The following is a 24,425-nucleotide window of genomic DNA, read 5'->3' as shown; positions in this document are numbered from 1 at the left end:
TAGAAACCTTCGTCTAATTTCAAGCCTAAACTTCCTGATGGCCAGTTGATATCCATTTGTTCTTGTGTCCACATTGGTACTGAGCTTAAATAATTCTTCTCCCTCTGTGGTATTTATCCCTCTGATATATTTATAGATAGCAATCATATCTCCTCTCAGCCTTCTTTTGGTTAGGCTAAACAAGCCAAGCTCTTTATACTGATCATTACTCGGATCATCCTAGTAGCCCTTCTCTGTACCTGTTCCAGTTTGAATTCATCCTTCTTAAACATGGGAGACCAGAACTGCACACAATATTCCAGATGAGGTCTCACCAGTGCCTTGTATAACGGTACTAACACCTCCTTATCGCTACTGGAAACATCTCGCCTGATGCATCCCAAGACTGCATTAGCTTTTCTCACAGCGATATCACATTGGCGGCTCATAGTTATCCTGTGATCAACCAATACTCCGAGGTCCTCTTTCTTCTCTGTTACTTCCAAGTGATGTGTCCCCAGTTAATAACAAAAATTCTTTTTATTAATCCCTAAACACGTGACCTTGCACTTTTCACTATTAAACTTCATCCTACTACTATTACTCCAGTTTACAAGGTCATTCAGATCTTTTTGTATGATATCCTGGTCCTTCTCTGTATTGGCAATACCTCCCAGCTTTGTGTCATCCGCAAAATTTATTAGCAATTTCCCACTTCTTGTGCCAAGATCAGTAATAAAAAGATTAAATAAGATTGGTCCCCAAACCAATCCCTGAGGAACTCCACTAGTAACCTCCTTCCAGCCTGACAGTTCACCTTTCAGTGTGACCCATTGTAGTCTCCCCTTTAACCAGTTCCTCAATTTTCATATTGATCCTGATCCTTTCCAAGTTAGCTAATAATTCCCCACATGGAACCGTATCAAATGTCTTACTGAAATCAAGGTAAATTAGATCCACTGTGTTTCCTTTGTCTAAAAAGTCTGTTACCTTCTTAAAGAAGGAGATCAGGTTGGTTTGACATGATCTACCTTTTGTAAAACCATGTTGTATTTTGTCCCAATTACCATTGACCTCAATGTCCTTAACTACTTTCTCCCTCAAAATTTTTTCCAAGACTTTGCATACTACAGATGTCAAACTAACAGGCCTGTAGTTACCCGGATCACCTTTTTTCCCTTTCTTAAAAACAGGAACTATGTTAGCAATTCTCCAGTCATATGGTACAACCCCTGAATTTACAGATTCATTACAATTTTTTGCTAATGGGCTTGCAATTTCATGTGCCAGTTCCTTTAATATTCTTGAATGAAGATTATCTGGGCCCCTTGATTTAGTCCCACTAAGCTGTTCAAGTTTGGCTTCTACCTCGGCTGTGGTAATATCTACCTCCATATCCTTATTCCCATTTGTCATCCTACCATTATCCCTAAGTTCCTCATTAAAGTGTGAGGAAAAGTATTTGTTTTAGATACTGGGCCATGCCTAGATTATCCTTAACCTCCACTCCATCCTCAGTGTTTACTGGTCCCACTTCTTCTTTCTTTGTTTTCTTCTTACACGCCCATTCTAAAGAAGATGCCCATCCAAATACCACGCTTTGAGGTTAAGTGCTGGTGGATTGGGATGTCTGATCTTGACATCATGCTGTGTCAGTAGATTGGGGAAGGTGGGAATGGGCGGACATACAAAGGAGGTTGGGAAGTCAGAACTGTCTGGGCCAGTTGGAGGCGATCAGGATGAGACTTGCTCTGTCTCATCTGATCTTGTGGAGTACTCATGGTAGGAGTGGGAGAGGAAGGAAGGCATAGTTGATCTAGTCTGACAAGGGGAGTTTGAGAGCATTGTCCTGAGAGTGGAGATGAAGACCACCCACTGGAGCAGCATGTGCTGCATTTGCAGTTGATAGGGGAGGTGAAGAGGTCTCTGGTCAGAGTCCCCACTGGTCAAAGATGTCATGCACCATGGAATTGTGGAGTTCCCACTTGTGGTCGATCACAAACTGTCTGCTCAGCAAGTCTGCAATCACATTCTGAATCCCCAGGAGATATGCTGCAGATAAGAGGATATGATGGGCAATGCACCAGTGCCAGAGGCTGATTGCTTCTAAACATAGAACAGTCGAGTTTGTGACCCCTTTGTTGATGTAGCAAACAGTGGTGGTGACGTTGTCCAACATAATAAGAACATGATGGGAACGGGTGAATGGGAGAAATGCTTGGCATACCTTCCTTACAGCCTGAAGTTCCAGAATAATGATGTGCATCCTGGATTCCCCAGGAGTCCATGTTCCCTGCATCATGTGATTGCCCATGTGCTCTCCCCAGCCTACAAGGAACGCATTGGTGATGATCGTCTTGTCCAGGGAGGAGGGGAGAATGGGAACCCCTATGCAGACCTGGCATGGGTCCGTCCACCAGTGGAGGGGAAAGAGTACCTGAGGGGAGGGGCTGTCAGCATGAGGTTTGGGTGAGTAAACCATCTGGAGCCACATCCGGACGCAGCGAAGATGGTGACTTATGTGCACGGGGCCATGTGGCTAAGGAGGGATAGTCAAGTCCTGTCTGGGACAGATGGATTGTTGATTATGTGGTTTACGAGTTCTTGCAGAGCCTGGAACCTGTCTCGCAGTAGGTAGGCACATGCTATGACCGAGTGGACGGAGGCCCCTATGAAGTCTAGGGATTGTGTCGGTTCCAAGGTTGATTTTTTGATCTTGATACTGATTCCAAGGGAAGAAAGGAGGCCAGGTAACATGGAGGTTGGAGCTTGGGCTTTGCATCTGGATTGTGCCACCTGGAGCCAGTCATCAAGATATGGGAATATGAGGACCCCATAATACCTGATGTAAGCTGCCACAACAGAGAAAACCCTGGTGAAGACTTGGGGAGCAGCATTGAGTCCAAATGGAAGAACCCTGTACTGAAAATTATGTGATCTGATTGTGAACCTCAGGAACCATGTGTGGGCCAAATGAATGTCCATGTGAAAGCAGGCATCTTGCATATCAAGAGCTATAAACCACTTGCCTTCTTGCAATGATGGGTTGATCGCTGCTAGTGTGACCATACAAAACTTGGGCTTGCAGATGAAGTGATTGAGAAGGTGGAGGTCCAGAATTGGCCTCTACCCACCTTTCTTTTTGGGCACCAGGAAGTAAGTTGAATAGAACCCCGTCCCTTGATATTCTGGAGGAACCTGCTCTATCACTCCTCTTTGTAGTAAGGAGTTCACCTCTTGAGTGAGAATGCTGGCATGAGAGTGATCCCTGAGGAGACATGGGGGGTGGGGCTGTGGATGAGGTAGCATGCTGAACTCAACCATATAGACATGGTGGATGACATTTAGCACCCATTTGTTTGTTGTTATTGCAACTCCAAGCTGGAAAAAAGAGTGCTAGATGACCCCCAAAGGGAGTGGGGTGGTTGTATGGCAATAGGCAAGGTGGTTGACAGTTCTCTAAAGTTTCTGAGAAATATCTTTTCTTCGGGAGCTGCATGTGGGAGGAGGAAGGCTGTAAAGGTGGACCCAGAAGGTGAGATCTTTGAATCTTTTGACACTTCCATAGTGGTTTGTAAGGCATCTGATGGAAAAACTGGGATGTCCTGTAATGTTGTATGGATGGCAAGTGGTAGAATTTACACTTTAGCACAGGTGTGTAAATATCCAAGGAACGAGGTGTAGCTCTTGCATCCTTGAGAGTATGGAGGGAATCACCTGTTTTCTGGTTTAAAAGCTCTGATTCATCAAAAGGGAGGTCTTCGATGGTATTTTGTACTTCCCTGGGGAAACCAGGGGCATGGAGCCACAATTCCCATGGCAGAACTTTGCCCGTAGCCATAGAGCAAGATAAAGTATCTGTCACATTGACAGCTGATTGAAGCAATGTCCTTGACACCAGTTTCCCTTCCTCTAAGATTGCCTGGAATCGGGCCTGGTCTTGCTGTGGTAGTTTTTCAACAAATTCCTCCAGTTTGCTGTAATTCAGGAAATCATATTTGGAAACTAATGCCTAATCATTCGAAATCCTGAATCGAAGGCTGGCTGAGGAGAAGACCTTTTGACCTCCAAAATCCAACTGCTTGCCCTCCTTATCAGATGGAGTGGAGTGTGGAGTGGACTGTTCCATTGCCCCCAGACCACAAGTGAATTGGGGGAGGGAGGTTATGTGAGAAAAGAAACTCAGACCCCTTAGCTAGTATGTAGTATCGTTTTTCTGACCTCTTGGGGATAGGCGTACATATGACTGCTGTATGCCATTGCCAAACTATTCTAGCTGGCTCGAGGATAGCATCGTTGATTGGCAGAGCATCTCTACCTGGTGTTCATGAGTGAAGGCTATCCAGGAGCTTATGCTGAGTGCCCTGGATCTCCTCCAGGGGAAGCTCTCTTGCCACTCTGTATCTCCTGGAACTGGTGGAAGTCATTTGGGGAAGAGGAGGACGCTAAAGTCATTGCCGCATCTGGGGGGGATGATGGGAATCTGCTCCAGTGGTACCATCAGAACTCGACTGAGCAGCTCTTCTTCCATCATCGGCTCTGGGCATCTACTTGAACATGCTTGAGATGGGGAGGCAGGTGAAGTTTCCCTCATGGAACCGGTGGGTTCTGAAGGTGGGTGTTAGGGCCTGGCTCCCCAATAGGGCCAGCATGATGGATCTAAAGGGTGCTGCAGTGGGCTGCACAGCATGGGGGACCAGTGGCTCCATGGCTGCAGGACTGGAGGATATTGCCATGATGTAGGTGGCCTCTTTGGGTACTATAGTGGCAGTAGGGGATGGGCAGTCCCTGCCCCTCATCTGACTCCTGCAAAGATGAAAACTTGGACACCAATTCCATTGGGGTACCATCGGAGCTGGTGGAAGTGTGTAGACCGTTGGAGCAGGGGGTGCCTCATCTGTGGCATGTCCTGAGTGGGAGATATCATCTCCCAAGAAGTGGAAGGTCCCTGAAATTGTGGAGATCTCAGCTCTCCCAGGGCAAACACTTCCTGGGGATCTGGCACTTTTCCCTAGCTCCCTGGTGTTAAGGGTACTCTCTCTGGAACCAGTATCCGATTGGTGGTCTTCCCCTGAGTGCACAAATCTTGTACTTTATGGGGTGCCAATGTTGATGGTGTATGCGGTTTGGTACCTGGTACCAGCAGATCCGGCGCTTGTGCGGCCTCTTCTTGTGTTTGTGCGCTTTATAGAGTGCACTCCCTCCCCATGTCTGGAACTCATGGAAGGAGCATCCCCTTTCTTAGGTTTGGAAGAAGTCTTACTGCTATTCTTATGTGTATGCTTCCTTACCCATCAACACGGGCTCCATAGTGGTGGTATCGCTGGTGCCAGACTAGGAAATGGTAGGCAGAGGTACACTCCTGGTTGTCTGAGGCTAATGTACAGGGGAGGTTCCCTGATGTGGGTCCAAATGTCACATGGCAACTTCCATCAGGTGCTTCCAGAGGAGAGAGCCTGACCTTCTCGCATATGGCTGGGGAAGGACTGGCAGATACTGCATCTGGGTGTAATGTTGGCTTCTCCCAAGGAGTAGAGACAGTGTTGATGTTCGTCGCTGACCGAGGAGGAAAGCGGGCAGGAGGCACAGATTTTAAAGCCTGGGGTCTTTGGCATAGTTCAGTACCCACATGTGGTAAGGAGGTAGAAAGGAGAGGGTGTTTATGAGAAAACAACCCCCCCAAAGTCCCAATATTACTCCTAAAAACTATGTAAAGCAGTAAAAACAACAAAAATACTATAAAACTAACTATATATAACTTTTCAAGGTGCATCACACGCAAGAGGACGGTAATAGATCTGACCCGGCCCATGCAGTGGTGAGAAGGAACTGGAGACATGTCAGTCTGCCCACCCTTTATCACCTCAGACGAAACCATGAGGCGAGCATGGTGCATGCGCTGACCAAACTGACACTACTTTCAAATTCTCTGGCTCCAGACGCATAGTGTGCATGTGTAAACCCTCAGTGGAATACAATAGGGATCATCACTCAAAGAAAAATAAAAGCATGCTTTTCATCAAGTATTTATTTATTTCTTCACATTTCTAAACCATAATAATGGGCATCCATCATTGTGGTCTGGGTGCCTATCTTGTAAATTAAAACCACAACAGAAGTGAAGGACTGCCCATAAATATATCCACCTCACCCATGCTATGCTCAACAACCTTTAGAGAGAAAAAAGACAGGCTTTCCAACATGTTTAGAGGATTAAAAAATCTGGGACCTGGTGGACCAAAGTGAGGAGTGAGTACTAAATCCTGTCCAGTTCCCTCTAGTTTATATTGAGGGTGCAACAGCTTGAGCACCTTGACTATTTTCAGTTGTGGCAGTATACCATGTGAAGAGAAAGAGGAAGGTGCATGAAAAGATGTAAAAGTAAGGCTAATGTGGGAAAAGGTGCAGCATCTCAAGCAGGGGAAGGATACTACCATGGGAGGAGCAAAGAGAGAGAAGACAGTAGGATGTGACAAAGGAAAAAGGATGAAACGAACTGATAAGTGGGTGGGACAAAGCTATGCAGCTCTTTTACTGGCCACAGAAAGAGTTGTTAGCAATGTTGTTGTGGCCATATTGGTTCCAGGATATTACAGATACAAGGTGGGAGAGGTGCTCTCTTTTATTGGACCAACTTCTGTTGGTGAAAGAGTCCAGCTTTTGATCTACACTGCTCTTCTTCAAGTCTGGGAAAGGTACTCAGAGTGTCACAGCTAAATACAAAGTGGGAGAGATTGTTTAGTATAAGTAGTTAACACATTGTGACAGTCTACACCCCTGTATTCACACCTTACACACTCTTGTAATAACCTTTTGTCAAGGTTCCTCCCCCACTCTGAACTCTAGGGTACAGATGTGGGGACCTGCATGAAAAACCTCCTAAGCTTATCTTTACCAGCTTAAGTCAAAACTTCCCCAAGGTACAAAGTATTCCACCCGTGGTCCTTGGAATGGCCGCTACCACCACCAAACTAATACTGGTTACTGGGGAAGAGCTGTTTGGACGCGTCTTTCCCCCCAAAATACTTCCCAAAACCCTGCACCCCACTTCCTGGACAAGGTTTGGTAAAAAGCCTCACCAATTTGCCTAGGTGACTACAGACCCAGACCCTTGGATCTTAAGAACAATGAACAATCCTCCCAACACTTGCACCCCCCCTTTCCTGGGAAATGTTGGATAAAAAGCCTCACCAATTTGCATAGGTGACCACAGACCCAAACCCTTGGATCTGAGAACAATGAAAAAACATTCAGTCTTTTACAAGAAGACTTTTAATAGAAAATAGAAGTAAATAGAAATGAAGAAATCCCCCCTGTAAAATCAGGATGGTAGATATCTTACAGGGTAATTAGATTAGAAAACATAGAGAACCCCTCTAGGCAAAACCTTAAGTTACAAAAAAGATACACAGACAGAAATAGTTATTCTATTCAGCACAATTCTTTTCTCAGCCATTTAAAGAAATCATAATCTAACACATACCTAGCTAGATTACTTACTAAAAGTTCTAAGACTCCATTCCTGTTCTGTCCCTGGCAAAAGCAGCATACAGACAGACACAGACCCTTTGTTTCTCTCCCTCCTCCCAGCTTTTGAAAGTATCTTGTCTCCTCATTGGTCATTTTGGTCAGGTGCCAGCGAGGTTACCTTTAGCTTCTTAACCCTTTACAGGTGAGAGGAGCTTTCCCCTGGCCAGGAGGAATTTCAAAGGGGTTTACCCTTCCCCTTATATTTATGACACGCCCCCCAAATCTCAGCTAGGGTGAAACACTGGCTGGGATTTCTTCCTGGAGCTCTAGGAAAAACAGAGTTAATAAGACACATGCATCTCTAAATATACTACCAAGTACATAAAGACTAACAATATTTTCCACATCTTAAGGACGATTTTAACCAGTTGATTCTGGGAAACTTTCACGGGAGAGTGCATCAGCCACTTTGTTAGAAGCTCCTGAGATGTGTTGGATGTCGAAATCAAAATCTTGGAGAGCTAAACTCCACCGAAGAAGTTTTTTGTTAGTTTCTTTGACGGTGTGAAGCCACTTCAGTGCAGCATGGTCGGTTTGCAGGTGGAAACGCCGTCCCCAAACATATGGGCGTAGCTTTTCCAGAGCGTAGACAATGGCATAACATTCTTTTTCAGTGACTGACCAGTTGCTTTCCCTCTCAGACAGTTTTTTGCTGAGAAACACTACAGGGTGGAATTCTTGATCAGGTCCTTTCTGCATTAAAACTGCTCCCACACCACGCTCGGATGCATCTGTGGTTACTAGGAACGGTTTGTCAAAGTCTGGGGCCCTTAGTACAGGGTCAGACATGAGTGTCGCTTTAAGCTTGTTAAAGGCCTTCTGACACTTTCCGGTCCACTGAACAGCATTTGGCTGTTTCTTTTTGGTTAGGTCTGTCAGTGGGGCAGCGATTTGGCTGTAGTGCGGTACAAATCGTCTGTAATAACCAGCCAAGCCTAAGAAGGATTGAACCTGTTTCTTTGACTTTGGGACAGGCCACTTTTGGATAGCATCCACTTTGGCCTGTAGGGGGCTGATAGTTCCTTGACCCACCTGGTGTCCAAGGTAAGTCACTCTGTTTAGGCCTATTTGACACTTCTTAGCCTTAACAGTTAGTCCTGCCTCCCTTATGCGCTCAAGGACTTTTTGTAGATGTTCCAGGTGGTCTGCCCAGGAATCCGAAAATATGGCCACATCATCAAGGTAGGCGACTGCATATTCTCCTAATCCCGCTAGGAGACCATCTACAAGTCTTTGGAAAGTGGCGGGTGCATTTCGCAGCCCGAAAGGGAGTACATTAAATTCATACAGCCCGAGATGTGTGATGAAGGCTGACCTTTCCTTGGCAGATTCATCTAGCGGTACCTGCCAGTACCCCTTTGTTAAGTCCAAGGTAGAGATGAACTGGGCCCGTCCCAGTTTCTCTAACAGTTCATCTGTGCGTGGCATTGGATAGTTGTCTGGGCGAGTTACAGCATTCAGCTTACGGTAGTCCACGCAAAAACGTATTTCCCCATCTGGTTTGGGAACTAGAACCACTGGAGATGCCCATGCACTTTCAGAGGGGCGGATTACACCCATCTGTAACATATCCTGGATCTCCCGTTCTATAGCAGTTTTAGCTTGAGGAGACACCCGGTAAGGTTGGACCCTAATTGGGTGAGCATTACCTGTGTCAATGGAGTGGTATGCCCGTTCAGTCAGTCCTGGGGTGGCTGAGAACGTTGGCGCGTAGCTAGTGCACAGCTCCTGGATCTGCTGTCGCTGCATACGCCCAAGGGTCATGGAGAGGTTCACCTCTTCCACACCACCAGCACATTTCCCTTCATAGTAGACACCTTCAGGCCACTCAGCATCATCTTCTCCCTGGGCTGTAAACTGACAAACCTTTAATTCTCTGGAATAAAAGGGCTTTAGAGAATTAATATGGTACACCTTAGGCTTTCGGTTGGAGGTGGGGAATGCTATGAGATAATTAACAGCTCCCAGGCGCTCCTGGACCATGAATGGCCCTTCCCACGATGCTTCCATTTTATGGGCCTGGAGCGCCCTTAAGACCATGACCTGGTCTCCTACTTTGAAGGAACGCTCTCTGGCATGTTTATCATACCAGGCTTTTTGCTCTTTTTGAGCATCCTGTAAGTTTTCTTTAGCAAGGGCTAAAGAGGTTCGGAGGGTGTTTTGTAGGTTGGTTACAAAGTCCAGAATGTTAGTTCCTGGAGAAGGTGTAAATCCCTCCCATTGCTGCTTCACCAACTGCAATGGCCCCTTAACCTCACGGCCATATACAAGTTCAAATGGGGAAAACCCTAAACTGGGATGTGGTACAGCTCTGTAGGCAAAGAGCAACTGCTGCAACACTAGGTCCCAATCATTGGAGTGCTCATTTACGAATTTACGTATCATGGCCCCCAAAGTTCCATTAACTTCTCCACCATGCCATTTGTTTGATGGTGGTAAGGAGTGGCAACCAAGTGATTTACCCCATGAGCTTCCCAAAGGTTTTTCATAGTTCCTGCCAGGAAATTAGTCCCTGCATCTGTGAGGATGTCGGAGGGCCAACCTACCCTGGCAAAAATGTCTGCTAGTGCCTGGCATACACTTTTAGCCCTGGTGTTGCTTAGAGCTACTGCTTCCGGCCATCGGGTGGCAAAATCCATGAAAGTCAGTATGTACTGCTTTCCTCTGGCTGTCTTTTTCGGAAAAGGACCCAGAATATCCACAGCTACTCGCTGAAATGGAACTTCAATGATGGGGAGTGGTTGTAGAGGGGCTTTGACCTGGTCTTGGGGTTTTCCCACTCTTTGGCACACCTCACAAGACTGGACATAGGTAGAAACATCCTTGCCCATTCCCTCCCAGTGGAATGACCCCCCCAAACGGTCTTTGGTCCTGTTCACCCCAGCATGGCCACTAGGGTGATCGTGGGCTAAGCTCAAGAGCTTGGCCCGGTATTTAGTTGGAACTACCAACTGTCTCTGAGGATGCCAGTCTTCCTGGTGTCCACCAGAAAGAGTTTCCTTGTATAAAAGTCCTCTTTCTACAACAAACCTGGATCGATTAGAAGAGCTGAGAGGCGGTGGGTTGCTCCGTGCCGCTGTCCAAGCTCTCTGGAGGCTTTCATCTGCTTCCTGTTCGGTCTGGAACTGTTCCCTTGATGCTGGAGACATCAGTCCCTCATTGGATTGTGGACCTAGGCTTGGTCCCTCTGGAAGCAATATAGGGGATGGAGCTGTTTCTGTTGACTGTGAACCGCTCTCCGCTGGTGCACTATGTTGGGATTCAGGCTCCGGCTGAGCCTCTTGTGTAGGGTTATCGGCTGCTGCCAGTTCAGGTTCAGTGGGGCCCTCTGGTGTTGAGGTTGCAAGTACTGGATTCAGTGCTGACACAGGGTCTGGTGTTGGTTGTTCGGCTGGTTCCGGTTCTGGGACTGGTTCCGTCTGGGTCTCTGGGACTGGATCCACTACTGCTGTTGCAGACATTGGCCTAAGGTCCAGGTCCATCACCTCTGACTGGGTCCTGATAGCAGTTTCCGGAACAGAGCTAGGCCTCACGGCTTGTTTAGCCTGGCTGCGGGTGACCGTTCCCACCCTCTTGGCCTGCTTCACATGATTGGCCAAGTCTTCCCCCAACAGCATGGGGATGGGATAATCATCATAGACTGCAAAAGTCCACATTCCTGACCAGCCCTTGTACTGGACAGGCAACTTGGCTGTAGGCAAATTGAAAGAGTTGGACTTGAAGGGTTGAATCGTCACTTGGATCTCTGGGTTGATTAAATTGGGGTCCACTAAGGAAGCATGGATAGCTGACACTTGTGCTCCGGTGTCCCTCCACGCGGTGACCTTCTTCCCGCCCACACTCACAGTTTCCCTCCGCTCTAAGGGTATCTGGGAAGTATCTGGGCCTGTGGACCTCTGGTGTGATTCCGGTGCAATGAACTGTAATCTGTTGGGGTTCTTGGGGCAGTTGGCCTTTACATGCCCCAGCTCGTTACATTTAAAACATCGTCCAGCTGACGGGTCACTGGGGCGAGGAGGGTTGCTGGAGAACGGGGTGGCAGGACGATAAGGGGTCTGGAGGGTTCTTTGGGAGGTAGGTGGGGCCTTGGGCGGCCCCCGGTAATAGGGTGTGGTCTGGGGTGGTCCCTTCTGGTCTCCGCTCCAACTGCGACCAGTTTTCTTCTTCTCTGCCACCTCCACCCATCTGGCTCCAATCTCTCCTGCCTCGATTACAGTTTTGGGTTTCCCATCTAGGATGTATCTTTCTATTTCCTCAGGAACACCCTCTAAGAACTGTTCCATTTGCATTAGGAAGGGCAAATTTACTGGAGATTCAACACTTGCTCCTGATATCCAGGCATCCCAATGTTTCACAATGTGGTAGGCATGTCGGGTAAATGACATGTCTGGTTTCCACCTTAGGGCTCTGAACCTCCGACGAGACTGCTCGGGTGTTATCCCCATTCTGACTCTCGCCTTGGATTTAAACAGTTCATACTTGTTCATGTGTTCTTTAGGCATTTCAGCTGCCACCTCAGCTAAGGGTCCACTGAGCTGCGGCCTCAGCTCTACCATGTACTGGTCAGTAGAGAGGTTGTATCCAAGGCAGGCCCTTTCGAAGTTTTCTAGGAAGGCCTCAGTATCATCGCCTGCCTTGTAGGTGGGGAACTTTCTGGGATGGGAAGTGGTACTTGGAGAAGGATTACTAGGGTTTGTTGGGATATTCTGCTGAGCCTTTATCTTCTCCATCTCCTCCACATACTTCCTCTCTTTTTCCTTCTCCTCCAGTTCTTTGTCCCTCGCTTCCATAGCTCTCCTGTGAGCAGCCGCTTGGTGTTGTTCTGCCTCCCTTTCTTGTTCCTTCTTCAGCCGCATGAGTTCTATCTGTCTTTCATGTTCCCTTTGTCTTTCCTCAGCCTGAAATTTGGCTAATTCCAGCTGTAGTCGAGCTGAGGATTTGGTCATTCTAACCTCTCTGTTTTTAACTAACTTTACACCCGAGGTTTAGAAATAAACAAACAAAACTTGGCTGTAAAATTTTGCTGTGCTGGAATAGAATACCTATTCTCTGATAGTGATTGTCAGCCTACAGAAAAAGACAATTCCCTTGTCTCTGTTCTGGGCCCAACTTAAAGCAAAAAACCTCCAAACTACTTGGAAACCTGCTTACCCAGCCCAAAGAAAAAGCAAATGGGTAGAACACACACCCCCTATTTACTTTTAGGAAGAAAAGAAAAAAAAAAAAAACCTCTGGGTTGGAAGACTGTGAATTTCCCTGCAGGAGTTAAGTACCCTGCCTCCAGGCAAAGAAAACCTGCAATTCACAAGATAATCCCCTTTTGTCTCTGCTTGGCCACAAAGCAGGGAAAACCCAAGATGCTTTCAGTTTCAAAGCTGCTTCAAAGCCACAGGAAAAAAAAATTCCTTTTTAAAATCTGTATTTCTAGTTCAAAAAATCTCAACTGGATCTCAAAATGATTTCAGGTTAATCCCACCACTATGCCACCATGTCAAGGTTCCTCCCCCACTCTGAACTCTAGGGTACAGATGTGGGGACCTGCATGAAAAACCTCCTAAGCTTATCTTTACCAGCTTAAGTCAAAACTTCCCCAAGGTACAAAGTATTCCACCCGTGGTCCTTGGAATGGCCGCTACCACCACCAAACTAATACTGGTTACTGGGGAAGAGCTGTTTGGACGCGTCTTTCCCCCCAAAATACTTCCCAAAACCCTGCACCCCACTTCCTGGACAAGGTTTGGTAAAAAGCCTCACCAATTTGCCTAGGTGACTACAGACCCAGACCCTTGGATCTTAAGAACAATGAACAATCCTCCCAACACTTGCACCCCCCCTTTCCTGGGAAATGTTGGATAAAAAGCCTCACCAATTTGCATAGGTGACCACAGACCCAAACCCTTGGATCTGAGAACAATGAAAAAACATTCAGTCTTTTACAAGAAGACTTTTAATAGAAAATAGAAGTAAATAGAAATGAAGAAATCCCCCCTGTAAAATCAGGATGGTAGATATCTTACAGGGTAATTAGATTAGAAAACATAGAGAACCCCTCTAGGCAAAACCTTAAGTTACAAAAAAGATACACAGACAGAAATAGTTATTCTATTCAGCACAATTCTTTTCTCAGCCATTTAAAGAAATCATAATCTAACACATACCTAGCTAGATTACTTACTAAAAGTTCTAAGACTCCATTCCTGTTCTGTCCCTGGCAAAAGCAGCATACAGACAGACACAGACCCTTTGTTTCTCTCCCTCCTCCCAGCTTTTGAAAGTATCTTGTCTCCTCATTGGTCATTTTGGTCAGGTGCCAGCGAGGTTACCTTTAGCTTCTTAACCCTTTACAGGTGAGAGGAGCTTTCCCCTGGCCAGGAGGAATTTCAAAGGGGTTTACCCTTCCCCTTATATTTATGACACCTTTGTACAAAGTATGCCTTGTAAGGTGTCATTTGAAAACTTACAATTTAAGTTTACTGGTCAATAGTGTCCTGATACAATATGTGTGGCAACACTGTATGTGAAGTTATAACATTAATACATGTTCTAAACCCCACAGCCCTGCCCAAACAAAAGTTGGCAAACAATTCTGTTCTAAACAAAGGAATGTGTACTCTGCTTAATTTCCATTAAAGCAGTAAACAAAGTCATTAAGCAGGAAGGGAAGGCAAAGGGAATTCAAACAGCTGAAAACACCAGTAGGGAATATCTGCCACATAGACACTTTGAATCCTGGTTCTCAGCTGGAAATGTTTTTCAAGAAGGGGACAGAAACTATAAAAAGGAGGGAAAATATCCCAAGGCACCCCTCTCCTTGCCCATTGCATTCACTGTGCATGAAGAGACAAAGGAAGCAGTCATTGGACTCTGGGAGATGATTCCTGACCTGAGTGTTTGATAATCTGCTGGAGCATGTGGTAAAAAACTTTGCTTGTATGTAATAGAGTTTAAGTTAGGCATCAGTAAACATCTTATGACCATATCTGACTTTTATGCCTCATTAGTTGTACTCACTTAAAATCTCTTTGTAGTTAATAAAATTATTTTACTGCTTTATTTAATCCAGTGTGTTTAAATTGAAGTGTCTGAATAACTATTTGAGATAATAAACTGGCATATTATTCCCTTCAAGGTCTAACACATTTAAAGTATTTTTACTGTCTACAAGAGGGTTGGGCAGTATAAGACATACATTTCTTGGGGAAAATCCGGGACTGGGGGCAGTGTTGGGGTCACTCTGCAGTATGAGCAAGGCTGGTCAGAGCCAGGTGTAACCCAAGTGTGTCTGGTATGCTGCAGTTACTTACACACACACACTCTCTCAGGATGTGGCTTGCTTACTGGAAGGCTGTTTGTGAGTGGCCTACGTGGGAGCTACAAGGCATTGTAGGGCACTCAAGGTTGCAGATCTGGACTGTGCCTTGGTATATCATAAATATTCTAGGGGTCTGTTCCAGGTGAAGTGGCCTGTTAACACCCCTGTAATCATAGGACAAAACAGGGAGGTTAGTGTTAAACCTAGACCATATCTGATCAGTGTTTGTCTAACCTGTTCTTAAAAATGTACAGCAATTCCAGAGCTTAACAACCTTTATAGTTAAAATGTTTTTCCTAATGTCTAACCTAAATATCTCTCTCACTACAGATTAAGCCCATTACTCTTTGTCCTACCTCCAGTGGACACAGAGTACAATTGATCACAGCTCTCAAACATATTTGAGTCTTAAACATATTTGAAGACTTATCAGCTCCCCTCTGTCTTTTTTTTCCTGTGACTAAACATGCCCTGTTTTTTAACCTTTCCTCATTGGTCAGGTTTTCTAAACCTTTTATCATTTTTGGTGCTCTCCTCTGGACTCTCTCCAATTTGCCCACCTCTCTCTTAAAGTGTGGAGCCCAGAACAGTACACAGTACTCCAGCTGAGGCCTCTTATTGGCGTCTTGTTTGGAAGTAACAAAGGGTATAATTTTATGTTGCCAAATAATTTTTCTCAAGTGTTCGAGAAGCTTCTTTAGTAAATTATGGACATAGGGAAACGTTACAGTGTGATCCTCTGATCTTGTGAGAAGTTCAGGTGGTTTGGATTAGAAACAGAATAGAAAGCATTAATATTTCAATAGCCCCTCAATAGAATCTCTCCCCCGCCACCACAGCCCTGGAGGTTTGGGGGGGAGGGGTGGAAGAAACATCTCTCCCCACCGCTGCCTGAGGGTTGGGGCAGGAGAGTTGTCTCCTATTCCCTATCTCACTCCACAAATGCCAAAATCTAGAGGAAAAGGGCCTATTTCTCACTTCAGTTATATCCGTGTAACCCAACTGAGATCATAAAGGTTGTTCGGTTATAAGTGAAAGTAGAACCTGGCCCAAAGACTCAAATCATGATTTATTTCATCCCCACTGGATGACTTCCTGGAGTGACAATGAGAAGGAAGCAGGAAGTGAAAATTCTACCACATCCATAATCAACCAACCAATGTCAAATGATAGCAATTTAGGAAAGAATAAACAGGAAATCTGCTAACACATAAGCCGCAATAGCAATTATGGATATAAAATGTAATCACTTTACCAAGGAGGTTAAAAAGTAGAAAATTTGGTGGACAAATTAAAACAACTACATAAAAGGTGTAACAGTAAATTTAAGTATGGGGGACTAATAAGGGATGCCCATCCCCGCCATTTCTCTATAAAAATCTCTATCTCAAATGTTAGAGTTGAATCCAGCTAAAGATCTATTATGTAACTATTAAACAGACTACATACACAGGAAAAAATATCTGAACTACCTTTGGTAATAGAGAGGTTCTTAGAATTTTGGATTTAAATTTGAAAGAATAAGTCAAAAGTTAGCTTGAAAACAAAAAGATCTTGAATAAGAACAAATTGCTTATTTTCTCAGATATGGGAATGAGCACAAAAGTGAAGAAATGGGAAATATTTCCCATAAGTAATCGGTCACAAACACTAAATATTGAAGCAATAATTTTTTTAGCATTTAGGACACAATAAAATGCTAAACTACTACTTCTGGGATGCTGAAAGCACAACAAGTCTATTAGACAAGACAAAGCACACAGGGCTAGGATGCATGACAGTATGCACAGCTTCTTGTTTCACTGCACATTTGAAAGGACAAAATCAACTTGAAATCTATATTTTTGTTGTTTATTGACTTTTTGGTTTTTTTTTTTAAGAAAAATAACAGCTGTTCAACATTCCCTCTACTTTTTCCCATCCATGTGCAGAATCAGTTCTGTTATGTGCACCAATATGGAGCTGATGTGTGGTGGGCCGAGGGGTTCAGAGTGTGAGAGGGGGCTCAAGGCTGAGGTGTGGGGTGGGATTCAGGGTGCAGGAGGGAGCTCAGGGCTGGAGCAGCGAGTTCAAGTGTGTGTGTCAGAGGTGAGGGCTCCTGCTGGGGTGCGGGCTCTGGGGTGGGGCTGGGGATGAAAGGTTTGGGGTGCAGGCTGCCCCAGGGCTGTGGTAGAGAGAGGACTCCACCCAGCCCTCCCTCCTCATAGCTGCACCTGGGCCGGGGGAGAGCATCTCTACCTGCAGCAGCAGTCCTGGGGCTGGGGCCCGGGAGAGGCGCCTCTCCCCACTACCGCAGCCCCAGAGCTGGGGTGGGAGAGTCATCTCCTATTCCCCACCTCACCCCACTGTCATCTTCTAGGCTCGCTTGTGGCCACATCCGAGTGGAGTGTGCACTCTTGCTTGGCTCTGCTAACTAAGTGTGTGCCCTTTGGTGGCCTCCTGCACAGCTGCGTTGGTATGCACCTTAGAGGGAACGTAGGCTGCAGGTAGTATACCTGTCTTTTGGACTTCCTGTCTATTTTAGTGCACTACAACCACATTTTACTATTTTTAATAATATTTTTAATTTTTTCCTTGTTATTTGTTGTCTCACAAACAACTGGGCAAAACAAATGTATGCAAAGGCAAAAAGTAAACAAACTGAAAAATAGAAATATTTCACCAATCTTTCAGTAAAATAGTATCTTTGGTGTTACTAAAAATAACAGCAGTTTTAAAAAGTTTTATGTTGATGGTGCCTTCAAAAATGTTAAAATGAGCTACAGCTGTCTATTGGTGAGACCAAGGACCTGGGAGGCAAGGCTCTGGGATTCTATCCTTGAGCCACTGACTCCCCTTATACAAATAATTTCTCTGACACTGTGTATCAATCTGTGTTGTGATATTTAATGGTTATAAAGTGTTTTAAGATCTTTGGAAGAAAAGTGCTATATATTTGAAAAAGTATATGTTTATGTAAAATGCAAGTAAATTTAATTTTTGGAACCAAACACAGATTCTGTGGGAGAGAACAGTTTTGGATACTTCTTTCATCATCCCCTTATTCGATCATAGGGGTCAGCAGACCAGAGGTTGAAAACAATGGTTTTAAAACATTTGGAATCATCCTACTCTGTGAAAATATTTTTTCTATTCTCAACTGTCACAAGTTACATTATTTAAACTGTCTAATATTCAGAGGGCATTGCACAAGTTTAAATCAATTCTCTTCCTAGAAACATAAAATTGTGTTGCCGTGATCAGGGTTGTTCTGACATATCATGGAAGACATTTATTACTCTATAACACATCTTTTACCCTTTAAAGACAGCTGTAATCAAGAACAAAGGTTTATCACCTTATGTTTTTCCAAGCCACCAAACACAAGCCAGGGATTAGCTAAAAATGCCACTAGCAAAGGTAAATTTGCCTGTATCAACAGAATGTACCTTCTGTTTATGGCTTCAGAAGAGGCGACAGGTCACTCCTTTTATGCAGAGCAATCCAAGAAATGACTGGCATTCAACAAGGAACAAGGGAGGATCAGTACTTCTCAGCATGCCTATGTGACCTCCTACCTCTATTTTTCTCAATTTAATGCTGAGAAAAATTCATGTTCAGTTTGTTTCAAGGTTCTAATAGAAATCAGCCGGAGAAACTGTTTTAAGATGCAAAGGGAAGAGGGGTACTTGCTCAGACTGGGTGACACAAAGGCCACAACACAACTCAGGTGTGGCCTGACCACCATGTTGTCATGTGTGATTGGTGCTGGGACCAGATTCCATTGTTGCCGCTGCTGACATCATCATACGAGGCCAAGAACATTTTGAAATCCCTAACCTGATGAGTAATTCTCTGTGGTTACTCAGGAATCTATGTTTTCACTCCATCAAACAAGCTGAGAAGTGACTGTTAAACAGAGGATTCAAACTGCCAGGTAGACTTCAATTTTTTTTTTTGCCATACAAAACTCTGCAGGAGTTACAGCTCTGTCACACATGTAGTGTTGCCCCTTTATATACAGTTTTGTGTTTTTATAATGGAAATTCTGGCGCACAATTAACCTGAGTGGTATGAATGCTGCTGTGGTCATTAAAGATTAGAATCAAAGCACCAAAATTTGAAATTTGACTACACAAGCTCTGTACCACAACATTCAGTTTAAGGTTTCCAGACTAATGGAACTACTGAATCAGCAAAACAAAGGAATATACAAGAAAATTTATACAGACTGCGATTTTTTTTTTCCACTGGAAAGTATTGGATTAGATATAAACCTCAAGGCCTTTTAAATTAAAATCATCTGAAACAAGAATATAAAAAATTAAGCATGAATGTTATAGTTTAAATGTAATTAACATAGTCAGCAACTTTATATACAGTCGATTTAGGGATTTGTTTAGTATAAGACACATGGAAAATGTTAAACACAAACAGGGAACATTTAAACAACACTGAGGTCTTGCTCTGAAAGGTATGACAGATACACTGTTCCTTAACTAATGGTGTTGTTACAAAGAAGGTACACGCTAAAACTCAGATTGACCTAACCACGTTGTTCAAGGGTGTCCGTACCTAAGCCCAGGTATAGACACTGTTAGGTTGACAGAAGTTGACAGAAAATAAAGATCCCGCAGACTTGTATAACAGAAACAGAGCCCCATTTAGAATGCTGACAGGCACTAAGGGGACTTAAATTAGGGGATGGGGGCTAGATCCTAAAGCTAATTGATTATACTGGGAGATTTCACTCACTTCTCTTCTGGCATCCTTACCAGCCAATTTCACAATAAATTCAGAATTAATGTTGACACTCATGGTATGGCTACATTACAAGTGCTTGCTACAATGGCACAGCTGCAGCTACACCTCTATAACGCTGCAGTGTTGACACCACAGAGACGGAAAGGGTTTTTTCATTGCTCTTGTAAATCCACCATCTCAAGAGGTTGTAGCAGAATTTTTCTGTCTACCTAGCTGGATCTACAATGGGGGTTAGGTTGACCTAACTATGTCACGTAGGGCATGACATTTTTCACAGCCCTGAGTGATATACCTAGGTCAACCCAAGTTTTAGGTGCTGGCCAGGCTTCAGAACTTAATGTTTGGTTCTTGTGAGGGCTAGCATCCTCAACCTCCTATTGCTAATATGTATGTTGTACAGAACTCTCCCACACATTTACAATATGTAAACAAAATAAGCTTCCTTGAGACTTTTGAGGCTCCAAGGCTAGTCTGATCATAAAATACACTGCAAGAGCAATTTTACTTAAACAGCATATGTTCACATGGCTTTTCCTGTGGATCACACCTTGTAATTGCATCAGGAGAACTCTCTCTTCAATACCAAGTAAAGTAACTGATTAAAAGCAGAGCATTCTTAAAACTTGCATTGCTTTTTTATTTTCCAGTGTTTAGACTAATTAAAACTTTCACCACTCAGGGTTTAAATCCTAATCAGATTAGTAGTTTAAGATATTTAAAATTCAGTAATTATTTGCTGACCTTATAGGTAGACAGATTTGTAATAAAATGAAAATGAAGTACAATCTCTCCTCCCAAAGGGTTTTGCTGTAATTTCCATATCCCTTTCTGCGTGTCTGACACAGCATCAACTAAATCCTGGTGATTCTTGCTGTTCACATCAAAGATAATAGCCACCATTCTTCTGATTAAGGGAGACTGGAAACCTAGCCATGCCTCTGCTTAATTGTCTTAAGAGGCCATCACTGGCCAACACAAGGTCCTCTTGCCTCTCAAGCAGGGCTGGCTCCAGTGTTTTTGCCGCCCCAAGCAGCAAAAAAAACCAACAACAAAAAAACCTTGCTGCTGAACACGGAGGTGGAGTGACAGTGCGGCCATCGAATTGCTTGGTTTGCTGGTTCCTGGAGCCGGTCCTGCTCTCAAGGATGAGAAAGTTCGAATCAAATGGGGTTTTGCTGTATGTTCATATTTCAGTACAAGTGGCAGACATTCAAGAAACCAAAATGGTTGGTAGAAGTCTATATCATTTACGAAAGAGCCTGCTCTATAAATAACTATAATCTCTTTCCATCCTAACTTCTGTCTAAATTAAAAACACACAGAACGTTACATTTTTAATACAAAATAATTAAGATATTTCATAATTAAACTACTATATCTAGACATGTCCCCAGCAACAATACAACCAAACCAGCTTGTTTCTGCTGGGAAACAGGGAATGTCGGAGACTCAGCACAGACTCAGATGCAGAAGCAGCCTCAGAATCAAAAACAGAATGTTCCACTGACATGAAACTAAACGAAGGTGCCAGCCTGGCCCTGCAGGCTTCAGCTTCTTCACTTCTTGAAGAGCATGGCGCTCTTAACCCCAAGGTTAGATCTGAGGGTTCAGCTCATATGGGCTTCTGTCATATGGAACAATGTGCCTATTCTTTTGGGCATAAGGTGTAAAAGCCCTGCAGACAGAACAATTTAGGGAATGGGGTTCCTTGAGGCGCATGTTGATATAGACAGGTGCATTCAAATCTTGGAAGAATTAGAAATAAGGCACATTTTTAGCAGAGAGAGTGATTAAGTACTGGGACAAACTATTGAGGGAAGTGGTGGATTCTCCATCTCTTGATGTCTTCACACCAAGACTGAAAGCCTTTCTGGAAGATATGCTTTAGTCATTGGGCTAAATACAGGAGTAAGTAGGTGTACTTCTATAGCCTCTTTTATACATGAGGTCAGGCTAGATGATCTAATGATCCCTTCTGGCCTCATAATCTATGAATGAAGATGGGCACAAAGGACATCACCTCTACCAAATCTTTGTTTGTGGATCTTTATTGGAGATAACGTCTCAGGACTGAAGCTGTAGTCCATCCAGGAATTTAAAGAGCACAGTGGCATCTATAAACATTTTAAAATTACATAAATTATTGAAACTACAATATAAACTAACAACACAGAAAGCTCTCTAGGCCTGAAGCAAAGGTCCCTAAGCCTGCAGCTCATTGTGTTAAAAAAAAAAAAAAAAAAAAAAGAAGATACTGGATAGATTGGAGCAGGCTCAGATCCTAAGAATCTAGATTTCTAATGTTCTGTGAGAGGGAACTCATGTGGTCTGAATGGGCATACTTTTTCAGGAGGTTCCTGGAGCTCAATTGCACAGCTGGGAACATGCAAAAGCCACTTTGGAGAATAAAAAACTTTAACCAGTCATAGAAATATACACTCCTATCTGTTTGCTACTCTGGAAAGGGGAAAAAATAATCAATATATTGCTGAGTGTCCAGAAGATAATATGTAAGTTCATCACTTGTTACCTGACTTAGCCCTTGTCTACACTACGAAATTAGGTCGAAGTTATAGAAGTCAGTTATGTAGAAAGCGTTTTTATACAGTCAATTGTGTGTGTCCCCACACAAATGCTCTAAGTGCATGTAGTCGTCGAAGTGTGTCCACAGTACAGAGGCAACCATTGACTTCCGGAGTGTTGCGCTGTGGGTGGCTATCCCACAGTTCCCGCAGTCTCCACCACCCATTTGAATTCTGGGTAGAAATCCCAGTGCCTGATGGGGCTAAAACATTGTCGCAGGTGGTTCTGGGTACATATCGCTGGCCCCCCCTTCCCTCCCTCCCTCCGTGAAAGCAAGGGCAAACAATCGTTTTGCGCCTTTTTTCTTGAGTTATCTGTGTAGACGCCATACAACGGCAAGCATGGAGCCCGCTCAGCTAACCATCACCTTATGTCTCCTGGGTGCTGGCAGACGCGGTACTGCATTGCTACACAGCAACAGTTTATTGCCTTTTGACAGCAGACAGTGCAGTATGACTGGTAGCCATCGTCGACGTAGTCCAGGGTGCTCTTTTAACCGACCTCGATGAGGTCAGGGGCACCTGGGCAAACATGGGAGTGACTCAGCCAGGTCATTTCCCTTTTAAGTTTCGTCTCATGGCGATTCAGTCCTACTGACAGTGCACTGTCTTTTAATCTGCAGCCAGCAGAAGACGATGGCCAGCAGTCATACTGCACCATCTTCTGCCGAGCACCCAGGTGATGACGATGGCTAAAGGTCGTACTGCACAGTCTGCTGCCAGCAAGATGTATAAAGATAGATTAAGTGAATCAAAACAAGAAATAGACCAGATTTGTTTTGTATTCATTTTCTCCTCCCTCCCTCCGTGAAATCAACAGCCTGCTAAACCCAGTTTTGAGTTCTATCCTAGAGGGGGCCATTCTGTTTCTCGCAAAGCCACCCCCTTTGCTGATTTTAATTCCCTGTAAGCCATGTTGTCAGTCGCCCCTCCCTCCGCCAGAGCAACAGCAACAATTGTTTCGCACCCTTTTCCCTGGACTGCCCGAGCAGGAGCAGACGCCATAGTACAGCAAGCATGGAGCCCGTTCAGGTCACCACAGCAGTTATGACCATTGTAAACACCTTGCGCATTATCGAGCAGTGTGTGCAGAACCAGCACCTGAAAAACCAGGAGAGGAGGCGACGGCAGCACAGTGATGAGATCATGAACACACTTTTCTCTAAAACTGCATTCCCCCACAATTTGGAAATCATGGTGTTAATGGGGCAGGCTCATGCCATGGAACGCCAATTCTGGGCCCGGGAAACAAGCACAGAGTGGTGGGACCGCAGAGTGTTGCAGGTCTGGGATGATTCCCAGTAGCTCTGAAACTTTCACATGCATAAGGGCACTTTCATGGAACTTTGTGACTTGCTTTCCCCTGCCCCGAAGCGCAAGAATACCAAGATGAGAGCAGCCCTCACAGTTCAGAAGCGAGTGGCAATAGCCCTGTGGAAGTTTGCAATGCCAGACAGGTACCGGTCAGTCGGGAATCAATTTGGAGTGGGAAAATCTACCGTGGGGGTTGCTGTGATGCAAGTAGCCAACGCAATCACTGAGCTGCTGCTATGAAAGGTAATGACTCTGGGAAATGTGCAGGTCAAGCTAGATGGCTTTGCTGCAATGGGATTCCCTAATTGTGGTGGGGCTATAGACGGAACGCATATCCCTATCTTGGGACCAGACCACCAGGGCAGCCAGTACATAAACCGCAAGGGGTACTTTTCAATGGTGCTGCAAGCACTGGTGTATCACAAGGGATGTTTCACCAACATCAACGTGGGATGGCCGGGAAAGGTTCATGATGCTCGCGATTTCAGGAACTCTGATCTGTTTAAACGGCTGCAGGAAGGGACTTACTTCCCAGACCAGAAAATAACTGTTGGGGATGTTGAAATGCCTATAGTTATCCTTGGAGACCCAGCCTACCCCTTAATGCCCTGGCTCATGAAGCCGTACACAGGCACCCTGGACAGTAGTCAGGAGCTGTTCAACTACAGGCTGAGCAAGTGCAGAATGGTGGTAGAATGTGCATTTGGACATTTTAAGGGTCGCTGGCAGAGTTTACTGATCGCTCAGACCTCAGCGAAACCAATATTCCCATTGTTATTGCTGCTTGTTGTGTGCGCCACAATCTCTGTGAGATAAGGGAGAGACGTTTATGGCGGGGTGGGAGGTTGCTGCAAATCGCCTGGCCGCTGAATATGCGCAACCAGACACCAGGTCAGTTAGAAGAGCACAGCAGGAAGTGATGCGCATAAGAGAAGCTTTGAAAACCAGTTTCACAACTGGCCAGG

The 24,425-nt window shown here is 44.7% G+C and overlaps 2 protein-coding genes across 2 annotated transcripts in view; one reads left to right on the top strand and one right to left on the bottom strand.

Moving 5' to 3' along the window:
• Positions 1-5,847, top strand: part of IPPK (inositol-pentakisphosphate 2-kinase) — a 113,107-nt gene extending 107,260 nt beyond the window's left edge. The window contains exon 13 of the mRNA XM_077823088.1: positions 5,747-5,847. Coding sequence (XP_077679214.1) covers positions 5,747-5,801 — 55 coding nt within the window. The 3' untranslated portion in view covers positions 5,802-5,847. The remainder of the gene's footprint in view (positions 1-5,746) is intronic.
• CENPP (centromere protein P) overlaps positions 1-24,425 on the bottom strand; it is a 331,014-nt gene that overhangs the window by 6,058 nt on the left and 300,531 nt on the right. The window lies entirely within an intron of this gene.

The sequence above is a fragment of the Eretmochelys imbricata genome, chromosome 7 (genome assembly GCF_965152235.1).
Source record: "Eretmochelys imbricata isolate rEreImb1 chromosome 7, rEreImb1.hap1, whole genome shotgun sequence".
Classification (NCBI taxonomy): Eukaryota; Metazoa; Chordata; order Testudines; family Cheloniidae; genus Eretmochelys; species Eretmochelys imbricata.
The sequence above is the reverse complement of the archived record's forward strand: the minus strand, read 5'-3'. Positions and strand labels throughout refer to the sequence as shown.